Below are 15,075 nucleotides of genomic sequence, written 5' to 3'. Positions count from 1 at the left end.
TATAAGAAAACATTTCTGAAGCCTTTATTTACAAAAGCTTTAAAAACAAATAATCCCTCTGTTTCGCAAATGTTTAAAAAGGACCACCCAGTTACAGCATTGAAGTATCATGAATAAACAACATACAAGGGAAACAAACGAATGTGGCTAACATTTGGAGATTTGCTAATATTACCGAGTGAAGTGCAGATGACACACATCATAACTTGTAGTCCGTCATTTCAGGGCAGTTAATTATTACCAAAATGCCTTCCTACGCATGCTCTGGTCTGGTCACATATTCCACATGGCTAAATATTTCACAGTCTCTTTTGTCAATATATATAAAATAGATTGCAAAGATATACACAAAAAAATAAACAAGCATTACACTCCTCAGGTAGTTTTATTAGCTATACTGTATATAGCTAATAAATATATAATTTTATATTATGTTGTTTTGCACCAAATTTCTCCATTATTTATCTTTGTAGCAACTATGAAAGCTCAAATTTTTTGTAATTTAATTTGGTACAAAATATACCTAAAGACTTGGCAATCTTTGAATTTGAATGAAACTGATTTGTGGAATCAACAAATCAAGAGCATTGTAAATATGGCTCTAAAATTTTTTAAAATAAGGGTAAACAGAGATGGAATAAAAAGAAGCAGATAAGGGAAGTGTGCTATCATAAAATAACTGCAGCTTCAACATCTTGGGTACCAGTTTCCCGGCAGACATTAAATGTCCAATCACAAAGGATTTTTCCTGAAGGGTGTAAAGCTGGTTTGAAAAACACTTCAGTCACAGAGCAGCCTACACACATGCCAATTAGAAACGGACAGACACTAGATGTGCTTGGAAGATTAACTACTATGCACAGAAACAGCAGTTACTAAGCTCCTCAGTAGTTTTTTGTCTTTTCTTTTTTGTAGTCCTGCTGATTCAACCATTTGCACAGTGCATGTGCTATATTCCATGGGTCAAAAACAAGTAAATATGGTAAAAGTTGGCAGATGGTCATTTTTCCAGCACAGAGCAAGGAAAACCAAAACTGCTGATAAAACAGAGGATTTGAGACAGAATCACTCTCTAAAGTGCAAAATTGATGGTCCACAATCTCAAATAGCTAAAACTCCTGCAGAATGGAAGGGAGACATGAAACAGGGAAATAAATTACAGTCAGTGCTAGTTAATTTAGGAACAGGAAAAAACAAACCAAGCTCAAGTAGCTGAAGTTTATCAAAGTATTCAATACCATGTAGCTTTCCCCACTCACACACGCCTACTAACAAGTGTATTTAAGGCCGGATTGAACCTGAATACTTTTCTATTTATTAAGATCTGAGATAGGAATGGTAGATACTTAGTGCTGAAAGGCAGAAAAATAAGCTATGAAGAAAAAAAAAAAGTAATGTCTACTGTTCAAGGGATTCAACCAGAGATAAAACCTATATACAAGCATGTGTGTATCTCAAATAAAATAAAAATAAGAGAACTATTTCATGTCATGACTGCTTGCTGGCTTCCTCTTCATATGCATTCCCTGTGCCATTCTGTACATAGGATGAACCAGAACCAAGGCCATACAAATGACCACAATATTTGGCATCATCAATATGATCTTCAAAGAACATCTAAAAAGGAATTTTGGAAGGAAAAAAAAAAAAAGATAATTTTAACCAAAAGGTATGACTGGTAATTTATTATTTCATCAATGTAAGTACTGACTATTCCTTAACTATGACAGCTCTTATCTATGGTGCTCCTCTGAAGCCACACATTTAAATTAAACATATAAGACTGATGTTCTTAAGAAGTACAGAGTTCAAAAGAAATCAAAGAAAAAGACTACCAAAAACTATATAAACACAATGCCTTTCCTATTAACACTCAGACCATTTTATGAGAATTTGTAAAATGGAAAAATGGCAGGCATTTTTAGTCCATTAATTTAATAATACTTAATCATGAGAATGAATAAAAATAGCCAATAATGGGTTGGGGAAGGGGCTAAGGTTTATAAGTAGCCTTAAGTCTATGTGAAAGGCCAAGACTTTTGGCTAAAAACAAACCCCAAACATGTCTGGACAGCAAAATCTGAACATTCACATTAGGTTATTATCCTTAATAAAGCCAAGAAAAATAAAGATAACAAATTAATAGCAGAGAATCCACTGTTAACCAAACCATCAAGGCGTATTTTTAAACGCAAAGCTGAGAACGCAAAAGGTTGTCTTGTAATTCTCTAATGGAGCACTATGAAGACGTACAAAATATTTACTCGTCAGGAACACAGTCCACATCACTTCTGAATCAATACCACTTGGCAAAATAGCTATATGCTTCCTATTACACGTATTATTAATATATTTCTACTAAAAGTTCTAAATTCCCAGAATTATCCTCAGTCATTTCTTTAATGTCTAAGAGGATATCCTCTAATGAATTCTACAGTATTTTGCAAAAAGGAAAACGTTTTTGTAAGCAAAAATGTCCACTGTTTTCTTTTCACATAACTGGCTTTCTTTTCTTTCCATTTATCTATTAAGTACACCTATGCCCATCACTTAACCTAAGAGTAGACTTGGATTCATTAAATTTCACTTTTCTGTAACTGACTTCTTTATACTTGAAGAACTTCTCTCTGCCTTTTGCCTCTTAAGGAATGTCTGCCCAACATGATTTTTGACTTACCTACTATTTCAGATTTATTTAACCTCTTTAGAATTCAAAACCTTTTTATAAGAATCTACTAAACAGCCTGAGTCCTACTCTGTAAATCCTCAAAGTACTGAAGTACGGCAACAGTTTAATACCTAAGAAAAGACAGTGCCAGGGAAAACTTAATTATATGGATTCCTTGAGAAGGAAATGGCAACCCACTCCAGTATTCTTGCCTGGAGAATCCCATGGGTGGAGGAGCCTGGTGGGCTACAGTCCATGGGGTCGCAAAGAGTCGGACACGACTGAGCGACTTCCCTTGACTTGACAGAAGCAATGCTAATGTGATTAACAGGAAGTACTCTGGAGTTCCCCTATTAATGTATATAACCTTGGATAAACGCTACTGGCCTCTAGCCTCGGCTTCCTCATCTAAGAAATAACATGGTTGGACCTACATAATTTCTAAGGTAGTTTAAGTTTCGTATTCTACTAAGAACTTATTTTCTTCTTTTCCTTCTGAACTGCATTTCAAGATGACTCATTTTTGATTACTTTCATTCAAGTGTGGTGGATATGACTTATATGGCAACTGTAATTATATCTTCACTTAGTATGTACTTATTGCCCCTGAAACTTTTGCCATTATATTTTAATGTTCTCAACCTAACAACCAACTGAGAAAAAGGCACTGATGTCTTCATACTTCTCTCATTTTGAAAAAGGCCATTCCTGTGAGCAGTGAGTCAGATCCTGCCTGATGCTGCGGTCCTATCCGTTCCAGCTCTAACTGTTCAGCAACTTCCTGTAAACCACCCTACAAGAAAGAAAAATTGCTTGTCAAAAGAAAAACATTGCAACATCTGGATTCAAAAATTACATAACATAGACAATGATCAAAACAGCAATGAGTTTCAATAAAGATGGACCTTATGAAGATCAGCAGAAAATAAGAGAATGTGAATCACTGATGCATTTGTTGAATGTGGGAGATGTTTATAATTCAATAGAAAATGAGATCTTAATTGGGGAAATTTATCTTCATCATACCCTTTAAGGGATGTGATGGCAAGTAATTTCCCTCAAGATATGGGGGCACCAGATCATATACAAGGTAACACAGGCTAATGTTTACTGAGTACACTCACAGGCCATCTCTCCATCCATCAATTCTTATAAAATGGACTGTAGGCAGGTACTTTATAAATTTTCTTAAGCTTCATATAAAAAGTTTCATCTAAATATCTCTAAACAGCTCATTTAAATAATGTGCACAAAACAAAGCTGTTATGACTAATCAATCTTTGACTACAGTTTTTGTTAGATAAAAAGAAAAAGAGTATGTTATAAGAATATAACCCTTTAGAAGGGTCTGCTAAACACCCACCTGTGTAAATACTGCTAGGATTAGAAAGGAAAGATAATGAGATTGAAAGAAAGGAAGGGAAAGAATAGAGAAGGAAAGAGGGAAGGAGAATAAAGAGGGGAAAATGGGAGAAGAGAAAGCAAAGAAACAAACATCAGGACCAACGACAAAACTCACACAAAGAAATTTCTCTCTAAACTGCTAAGGCCTCTACCAGCAAACTAGTCCTTTTCTACATCACAGCTTGAAACAGTGCTTTGCACAGCAGTTGCTTCAGGGCTAAAAACAGCACAAGGATTAGGTATCATTAGCAGCTGCTCAGGAGAGCAACAGAGTAGTCATTCAGTATGGTTGACTATACGTCAGAAAGTACCTTTGTCATCAACCTAAATTTTAACACTTCCAGTTACTCAGGGCATATTCAGAATGTCTAATATGCTCAGAAAATTTTCAACAGCATACACATAATGAATAATAATTTGGTGCTCTGTTCGCTGAAACTGTCACTATTCAGACATGTCAAATTTAAAAAGAATATTTCCACAGCCAGATAAAAATATTTAGGCCTTGATTCTCAGCATGCAATACTTTCAGGGGATATCCTGTCTAGAGACATGAGGACAGCCTACTGTAAGTTCACCTGAGTCACAGTAGAAGTCTATTCAAATTGCACAGAACTCTGCTTTTCTTTGGTGCTACAAACATGAAGTAGTATTTCTTAAAAACTTCCCAGATTGTATGCTATATCCTGTAATGAGGTAAGGGAACTTCAGCCCAAAGACTTCTTCTCAGGATTTTCAGTTCATCTGTCAAAAGCAAAGCTTCCTTAAGTCAATTCCTAAATTATTTCTTCCTACATAAAACTCTTTAAGGTTTCACCATCTCCTAAAAGTATGACTCCTTGCACTTCTAAAAAGCCAAGGAGGAGAAAACTTGATCAGCCTTGATGTAGGTTCTATGAAGCAACAACTTTATGTAAATGTTTTTCTTGAGTTACACCTTAAGCACTAACACATTGTAAAAACAAAAACCACTATGTTCTTTAGGAGTCTGTACCCCTAGCAGTGAATTCACTCTAAAATTAAGAGCACTTTTCCTGATAAAGACACTTTCTTTTTGAAAGAATTAATGCTTAGAAGTAACAAATCATTACACACATGGTAATAAGCATCAGAATGTAAGCTGCTGTTTAGATAGGATCTACCCAATTACCAGCACTTACTACTAACAAGATGATGTCCATGGGTTGGTAGTGAGGAGGGAAAAAAAAAGAAAAAAAATCCCTTTATAGGAACATGACCCCATGACTAGACCTGAGAATATAACCTCCAAGATAAGCTGAAGGGGAAACTCTTTTTGCTACATGACTGACTCTAGCTGTACACTGATGGTCCCGAGACTTCCTCCTACATGTGTTGATTATGTGTTGGGAGACAGGGAGAACTTGCATTTCTGTGTCAGACTCAGATTCTGTGCTAGTTCATATTCAACGTGGCAAAAGAATGATAAGAATATGATCTTTGGTTTGAATCTTGCTAAAGCTTATTCTGCAAATATATAATGAAGCTTTGAATAAGGATTTCTTATAAACTATTTTTATGCAAAAAAGGAATCAGATGACAATGTATAATCAGATAATGTGCATTTAATATAAAACTTAAAAATAAGGTTTAAATCAACATCTAACCTAGCATCTTTTAAGTCAGTTACCCACTCTGAATAGCGTGTTGATTACAAATAAAACCATTTAAAGACTTACTTTGAGATTTTTGCAGCTCTTCATGAGGTACTTCACATCATAAATGACAGGAAAAAACAATCGAAGGATCTCAAAGAAGTCAAGTTCTTCTTCAGGCAAGTTAGAGTTGGTCAGGATTTTGATTAAGTAGCCAAAGTCATAACCACTATGAAAGGGTTAAAGAATACAGAAGAGGGACCATAAAAACCACTGTGAAAAAAACATTTTTTTTCAATACAACTTTTAAGTGAGTCACACCGTAAACGGGAGAGGAAAAAAGAAATGAACCAGAAAAAAATGCACAAAAGAAGAGAGAAAATAAATACATTTACAGTTATAATGAGGAAATGCCATCATTCACAGACAGTGATAAGTATCATCAATCAGGAATATTAATATACAAATCTCTACAACTATCCTAGGGCTGTAGTCACTGAACTACTATTTAGCAGATCCTTCAATAGAGAACTCTCTAAAATCAAACTGTCCACAGCAGATGTCTCAAAAAATAAAGATGAAAGGAGACTTGGCAAAAATGTCAAAGATAGCAAAAAACTGGCAATCAGAAGACAAAAATAATGCCTATCTTCCCATCATTTATATAATACAATCATACATTTCAAAAACCCAAACAGTAAATTCCCTACCAAAGTATTTTCACTTTAGTAATTTTATAAAGAAATACTCTCTTCCCTCAAAATTTTGTTCCTGTCTCAATCCCTCAGAGATACTAGTGGGAATGTTGTACATGAGAGAAGTGAAGCTAGTGAAGCTGAGAACTACTATCTAGAGAACAAACAGCCAGTTCCCACATTCTCAAATCAAGATCCTGTCCCTACTGTCTGGCTTTTTCACAGCTTTATCCCTCCCTGCACTCCATCCCACAGTCACACCCCTTCTCTTCCCTATCAATCTTTCCTTAAGACCTCGCACATGATGCCTTCCCCCAAGAGCCCCGCTCCCACAGATTTCACAGACAAGTTGTTTTCTGCACCACCATTTAAAGCACATGCACTGTTTTCTCCACTTCTTTAAAGGGCAGGTGTCACATCTTGAATTTTTTTTTCCCTTATGACACATAGTTGGGACTTAAATATTTGATGAGAAAGGCTATTTAACATACCTTTTAAAGTGAGAGTACATATAAAATTTCTATTCAGTGTTTAGAGTTTTACTTCTTACTTTAAAAAGAGGGTAAAAAAAGCTTTAACATTGGAAACCGTAAGGAATATCAAGATATAAACAATAAAATCAGAGATTGTAGCCTATTTTGTAACTTAATTCCTAGAATCTTATCAAACTGCTTGACTTACGGTAGATAATAACTTTTTTTGATGAATAAATTTTTCATTCTAAGGCTTAGCAATGTTAACTCTATTTATTAAATAAATAAACCTATGTAATAACACAGATGCCAAATGGCACTGCTGGACTTAAACCAAGGTCTGTTTTTTCAGCCTACACTCTTTCCACTATGCAGTGCTATCTCCCTTAGACTGAAATGGACCCCACATCATTAAATGAACCTTTAAGGAGACCAATATTAGCCTGCTGAGCTATATGGCAGCCAATTCTCTGCTGAACTAAGCCCGAAATGCTGACACCATGACCCAAGTCAAGTGTGATGCAGCTAGAAAATGGTGTAACACAAATACCATTTGCAATGTAATCTTTTACCTATGAAATGATAACCATTTGACCCCTTCACAGAGGACTACTCCTGATGTCATAAGAAGTTCTGCAAAGTACTGGGTCTCAATTCCTTCCTCCTCATGTTTTTTAAACTGGATACCAGATGTTGTGAGCAGCTCTATAGAGTCTTGGGCATACATGTCCTCCCTGGCAGGAGAAAAAGAAAGACAACATTCAAAAGTGCCGTATTTCAAACTGTTTCTCCCACTGACATCTACAACTACAGTGCCAGAAATATCGAGAGAGAATGGGCCTGAGTCCATTTGTTCCAACATTTCATATATATGGAAGGTAAATGTGACTGAAATACAAAGGTCAACCTAATTTTAGAAGAATGTTCATACAGCAAATTATCATGTGAAACAGTCCAATGGTGAGACTTTAATCTTTACTATCCATCTCATTAGCCTTTCACAAATTAAGTAAATTTAACTGGGTTCAAAACAAAAAACACAGGGTCCTCTACTCACCGTAGCTACCACCACAGAGTAACAGACATGTTCTTATCCGGACTTTCAGTCTCAGCAGCCATTTTAATGCTGCCAAACAGAGCCGCAGCCACAGGGGTGAAGCCTGTGTCTGTCTCCCAGGCTCTCAGCAGAGAGAAGGGAAAGAGATTGAAGGGAAAACTCCTGCTGTGCCTGCGTTAAACCACACTCTCTTAAAGAAGGAGGAGTTGCTTCCTCTCACTACCAATGAGCCTCTCAAACAGTTCCAATCAGCAGGAAGCTGTTTAAAATGAACGACTCTGCTAGAGCAGCATTACTTTCTCCTTCTAACAGCTTTACTCCTAGAAGATTACTTTTCAAAATCAAGACAGGAAATCTAAACATAAGCCAATCTTTCAAGATTTTACTTAAGCCAAAAAGAAAACCATCTTTAATATCTATAAGCACAAGCACGCAGGTATCCAAAATACTATATTAAATCAAAAAAGTGATCAAAATGAAGGTATGTTTCCAAGAATGGAAAGTATTTCATGCAGTGCCCCTGGATGTTTCTATTTACTTTGAAAATTGTGAGAATACTGATTTCTACCACTTAGCAAAAGAAAGTTCTATAAAAGTTTTAATAAAACTAAGGCAAAAGGAATATTGCCTTTGAAAAGTAATAAAACTAGCAAATGAAGTATTTAAAAATAGGAATTGCAACAATTAATCTTAAGTCAAAATTCCCTGGAAAATTATGCCAAAAAACTCTTTCGAAAGGATATCTGAATAAACCCAATTCAAGTTTTTTCAATTACACAACAGATATTACTGTCCTTGTTATACAAAAACATGTACTTTAAACAAGTAGAATCTCACTCATCATGCCCAGATGCTCACTAAGAGACATTCTCTAGCAACTATAACCAACCAAAGGCATAAGAGACTCCTTCTCCAGGCTCACATTTTCTGGGCCATATGCTCACTTTACTTTTATGATCTCTCTCTTAATCATAATTTAAGCTTGAAGAGGGCAATGATTTTTGTCTGTTTTGTTCAATGGTATATTACCAGGGAGTACTGCACTATTTAAATCAGTATTTCCCAAATGCCCAATGATAATAATCACTCACATTAACTTGTCAACAATATGGATTCACAAGTGCCACACCTGGACATACTGGATCACCATCTCCAGGAGAGAGACCTGGATGAGTACTCTGGTGTTTTATGATCAAATATCATATTCTACTTTAATTTTCATGTATGTATCAAGTCTAAATTCACTTTAGAGCAAATTCCCAAACACTGATCAGTACCTAACAGTTCTAATTCTTGGATTTCAGCAATAGAAAGCAGGCAGAAGAGTTATAATGACCATGACCAACTTTCCTCAACATTATGTCCCTGGGACCTAGCACCACTGCTGACACATTCATTCTAGGAACTCAATAAAAGTCAATTTTCATCTTTCTTCAAAATATCCAAGATTCATGGTGTTCTTTCTTCACATTAGGTAGAACTGGTTTTACAACTGACCCTTTCTATTTAAATAATATTTTTCACTACATCCTTAAAGGTCTCTCAAGATATTAACATTAGGATGAATGGCAGCAATCAACTACAGCATGAGTTTTTCTGTATGAGAAAAAATGTACGAGAAGAAAAATGTCTTTCAAAAAACGCAGTAACAAAGCAGTTGTTATAAGAACAAAGATGTTTCTAGAAAGGAAAAATGTCTATTTTACCAAAACTGAGACCCTGATAGGTCACCTCCTACTCACATACTGAGATCATAGCACTACCTTAGTACAGAACAATGTTCTGATGATCAGCTTGGGAAAAAAGTAACACAGAGCAAATGAAATGGTAGAGAACCGATTTTAAAAAGGGTTACCTTTCGGGAAAAAGATAAAAGGGAATTTTCAGAATTAAAGGACTTATACAAGGTTATTATCAGTTTAAATAGAGATAAGTACCTTTCACCCTTGACAAAGTTGTGGAGAGTATATTATTAAATCCAAAAGAGTGAAAACAGAGTCAGGCTAAACATAATGCAATTAGAAGCCATACTATTACACCATTGACAACACTATCCTCTAAGCTCATCAGCCCTGCTTGTCTTTAGATCTTATATATGCTAAGGATCACACTACAGAGAACAGAGGTCCTTAAACGGCACTACCATCAACTGGGGCTTCTCTAGTGGCTCAGATGATAAAGAATTCACTTGAAATGTAGGAAACCTGGGTTTGATCCCTGGATCAGGAAGACACCCCTGGAGAAGCAAATGGCTACCCACTCCAGTATTCTTGCCTAGAGACTCTCACAGATAGAGGAGCCTGGTGGGCTACAGTCCGTGGGGTCACAATGAGTTGAACAAGACTGAAGGGACTGACCACCACCACCACTACCACCATTAATTGTCCTACAGCTTCATTTACTATTTTGCAAATTGGATATAAGATCATATGAAACAAGCAGAGACTGTCAAACAGAAGGATACTGCAGTATAGTAACATACTCAAAATGTATTCAGCATTTCCCCATCTAACAGTTTGTAAACAATCTGTCCTCACCCCAAAACACTGGAAACTTCCCTAAGCTATCAAGACTACTCTTAGCAATTATACAGAAGTACTGTAAGTAAAGAAACTGGGTTGTGACCCAGGACTTGAGTTAGAATTCAGATTCCAAATTGTTTCCTAAAAGAAACACCAGGCTCAAGGATACTAATACTTCTCCCATATGTAACCTGTAAGTGGTTCTGTGGGCTGGGCTGACCCAATAACTGATTTGAAAGGAAAATGCACCCAAGTTTCTAGGAATGATCTTATTATCACCTCTGATGAGCCTTCTATTCACACAATGGACTATGACCATAATAAGAATCTCTTCATGAGAAGGATAACTTTTACAACAAAGACATATATATTTCAAATTGCACACAAAGTTTGAAAGCAAAATTAATGTTGTAAAGTTATCTTTTTTCTATCAAAAAATATTTTCAAAACCCAGTTTTCCAAATTTCAAAATAGTGGCAGTTATGCTTTTAAAATAACAGCTCTAAAACTCAAAGTATCTGAATTTAAGTCTTCTTTATCCTGATTTTTTTTTTGTCCCATAATAAAAAGAAGAAACATAAAGTTTTGAAATTTTAGGTTTTAAATATTTCCAGGGTAGCAATACCAAATTTCATTTGTTGTACCTGATGGAAATCAATGTCTAAAATTAAACTAAAAAAAAACAAGTTTGGGTTAAATTTATTTCCTACTTACGTCAAATTAAATTTAAAGTTAAACTGCCAAGTTGAAGTTCCTGGTGGGTATTCTCCTTGCTCATTCATAAATGTCAGTCCTAGCTGAATTATCTTCAACAAGTCTACATTACACCGCAACAGTTGGTACTGATAGTCAGCATTGCTCCTGAATTCTCCAATGGGTCTTGCAACCACGCCTGGAAACTCGGTGTCCTGTAAAATAGTTTTAAGGGTCATTACTTACTAAACGGTCGAAACCACAATCCAAAAATTCCTAGAATAATTAATTTTGAGTACACATTGTTGGGGTGATATTCTACACAATTCATGTTCAATTACAATGTACCTTTTAACTAGAAGAGTATTACTTTTTAAAACGATAAAACCACAAACTTAATGACTTCATCTTACTTTAAATATCATATCAGTAAAAATTACCATGTATAATGTACACATAATAAATGCAACTAAGTACTCTATTCCCGAGGAAGGAAGAAAAAGAAAATTACAAATTCATGTTTTTCAACAAGTATGTGAAACTATGCTAGCAGTACTGTAATATTAAAACCAATGAAGACGGTTAAAAAGACTAGAAAATGTACCATACTTTTTATTTTTTTATTTTTTATTTATTTATTTATTTTTTTTTGTACCATACTTTTTAATTGCTTTTCTGAATTAGCATTTAGATAAATACCAAAACCCTCCTACTTTCTTGGCCTAAAACAATACTCTCTACACTCCAGAGAAAGCACACGCTTAAAGACTGCATGCCACCACTCATTCCTGTAGAATGCTATCACATGTCTAAAGTCGTCACTGCTTTCATTTGAGAAATAAATGATCACTATGAATTTCTACTGGAAAAAATAACTTCATTCTAATTATGGATAAGAAAATACATCTATTAAATAGGACATTATCTGTGTACATTCAAATATTCATATTTTAACCAACCAACCTGCCCCTCCCAAAAGAAGCATATTTATTTATTTGTATTAAATGTGCTAAGAAAATAAACATGTCATTTTAGTAGTAAAATTCAAATTAAGAAACTAAGAACAAAACCTAAATTTCAATTCTTATGAAGGAGAGAAAGGGAAACTTTTCTAAATTCAGTCAAACTCAACAACCACTTTATTGGATGCTACGTATCATGCTAAGTGTTGGGGGGAGAAAGGATGATTAAGATACTAAGCTCTTTCTTCTCGAAGCTAATATCTAGAATACAGTAGAGAAGTCAAAACAGACAGTGCCCAAGAACCAAAAAAACTAGTTAATTGAATAGACAGGCTAGGCAGAGTGAACAGTATATGCAAAACTAGAAATGATTAACAACAACACAGTGTGTTCACGGAACTCCACTGGTAATTAAAAAACAAACAAAAAACTACAGATCAACAATGCTTCATTGGGAGATCTGAATTTTTTTGTTTGAGAAAGACATCTAGGAGCTCCATCTGGTATTAGTATCAGGCCTTAGTGTTGCTAGGAGCAGACCTGGCATTCACAGCTAGGTCCCAATGGGTCTTCTGCTGAATATAAACAATTAAACACCGTAATATCAGACAAGGCCAGTCTGTAATCATAACTGAACATATGCAAAAACACACACACTGTCCAAACCATAAACATGATCAAACCTCCTTCTATCTTAAATAATGAGTGACTGTTGCTTCTTTACAGCTTTAGCCTCACTCTAGTCTTCTCTCATTCTAGTTGAGACTCATTAAGATATCCTATCGTGGAATTACCCCAGCTTGAGCCCCACTTCTTCACTCCCTAAAACCACTGCCACACACCCCAATTCCTAGGTCTTTCCAACACTAGCTTATGCAAATAACCCCATGGTACTAAGAATGCATTTTCCCTCAATGCAATGAGTAAGAAACCCAACTTGTCACATTACTGGTGTGTTCTTGGTGGTCTTCAGTTGGGAGGTCATTGACAAAATTATTTTCATTAAATACCTAGAAAAAAAATCAACCAGAAGGGTTGAATTCAAGATGTTTTAAAATCCTCTTTCATAAAAGGCATTTTAAAGATTTTGCTCATAGGCATACCATAGCAACGTAATTATATTTTCGGATAACTTGACGAATTTTCTTCATCTCTTCATCCAGGTTGCAAGCCCAAACTTCACAAATTCTTTGGCTATGATCTACAGTTGCTGCTGGCATAGTGAGGGCACAAGGAGTTTAGCTGCCAAGCATCAAAATGTTATACTTGATTGAAGATTTGTTCTGTAAATACTTTATCCTTTATTTATGTACCTGCAAAATAAGAATCAGTTATACCAGGAATCTGAATCACAGAATGAGGTGATAGAAACCTAAGAGATATTTATTTGAGGTCTTTGATTTATGAGAAAATCAAAGTTTAGGACGTGACTTGTCTAAAGTCAGTAGGAGGAAAAGGACAACACAGGTTTCCTGGTTCTAATGTTAGGTAAAAACTGTTTTCTGCATACACACTAATCATTTTTAAAAACTTTCCATTAATTAAAAATTTCTCTGAATTCAACTCACTCTCTGAATAAAACTTTTATAAAGACATCCCTTTTCAGGTAAACATGAAAAGTCACATACTGATACACGTGACAAGATCAGATGTTACTAGGGCAAAGGTACTTGCTTTTATTCCTAACTGAACATTCAAAGTCTGGTTTAACTACAAAATTTACCAGAATTTATTTAGGTCAGATGAGAGGGGCCAAAAGTAAATAATTTTTTTCTTTTAAAAAGTTCTTTCTGAGCAATAAATAGCCACAGAAACTGTTTCAATGTCTGTAACTGCTGATGGGAAAAAGAAGGGAAGCGACAGTCTCTGCATTTCAAACTCTTTCTAATTTCCTAAAAATCCGAGCATTTTCCCTGGTTACCAAACACACATATCACGTTTCTGGTTCTTACAAACACAGGTTTCATGGTAACAGTACAGACCAACATTTTGGTTCTGAAGCGGGGAAATTCCAGATCCTCTTTCGCTTTTCACACAAGTTTGAAAAAACCACAACAGACAAGTGTAAAAGGGAGCTGTGACCTCTTCTTATAACTCTATAGTCACAAATGTAACCTCGAGTGCTCTAAGAACAGAAACCAAAGATCGAAGGGCTACTCCCTTTATAACCCACTTCACTCGGTTACACACACACAGACACACACACACACACAAAATTTGGAAAGGCCCTGTCGTTGAACATTGCTTTCCTCCACCTCGCTCTCTACTACACTTCCAGAAGACCTGAAGAGGCACCAGAGGCCTTCTCGTTACTGGAGGTAGCCAACTCCGAACAGCGGGTTCCCAACGAAACGCGAGGACAGTACAGACAGATTCAAGTCACAGATAACTCTCTTCCCTGGCAAAGAGCCAGCGCGAAGGCTGCTGATAACCACTGACTGGAACCCGATTGAATCCCAAGCCCCGCCGCGAGAAGAACTGCGAGGAGCTGACGGTCTAGGCCACCGCCCTCCACTCCCAATTTCCGTCCCGCACCACTGAAGCCCCAGGTACAAAGCCTTCGCGTCATCACCCCGCGCCACCCCCTCGACAGACCCCCCAGCCCCAAGTACCTTCCCCCCCGCCACTCGCCGCCCGGCCCGTCCCTGCGCCCGCCGCGCTCCAGCTGGCGCCATCGCGCGCCCTCTCAGGTTCGTCGTTCCCGCCCCCTTCCTACTTCCCCAACCCGCCCCCCCCCCCCCCCCAAGTCTGAGGTAGACGCGAGATCTACTTGTGTCGCTGAGCTCGCGCTCCTCCTCTTCCTCCTCGCCATAGAGACAGCACCCAGCGGCGGCAGCGGCGGTGGCGGTAGCGGCGGGGGCAGCGGCGGGTGCCCCATAGACACCGCTCGCCCGGCAAGGGGGAAAGGGGAGCCGAAGCTTCGCCGCACCGCGCTGCGCTGTCGCTTCTCGCGCGTCCGGGCGGGGGCGCCGGATGATGACGCCATCC

General features: G+C 37.0%; 1 protein-coding gene across 3 annotated transcripts; it reads right to left on the bottom strand.

Moving 5' to 3' along the window:
* CNOT7 (CCR4-NOT transcription complex subunit 7) lies at window positions 1-15,044 on the bottom strand. 3 transcript variants are annotated; one of them, NM_001034312.1, is given in 7 exon segments: window positions 1-1,617; window positions 3,351-3,461; window positions 5,770-5,914; window positions 7,426-7,587; window positions 11,147-11,340; window positions 13,191-13,400; window positions 14,858-15,044. In NM_001034312.1, coding segments are annotated over 6 exon segments (858 nt in total). In that variant the 5' UTR covers window positions 13,308-13,400; window positions 14,858-15,044; the 3' UTR covers window positions 1-1,488.
* Between the last annotated feature and the right edge of the window lie 31 nt (window positions 15,045-15,075).

Source organism: Bos taurus, chromosome 27 (assembly GCF_002263795.3).
Source record: "Bos taurus isolate L1 Dominette 01449 registration number 42190680 breed Hereford chromosome 27, ARS-UCD2.0, whole genome shotgun sequence".
NCBI lineage: Eukaryota > Metazoa > Chordata > Mammalia > Artiodactyla > Bovidae > Bos > Bos taurus.
Note: the sequence above shows the minus strand (reverse complement) of the source record. Positions and strands in the feature narration are given on the sequence as shown.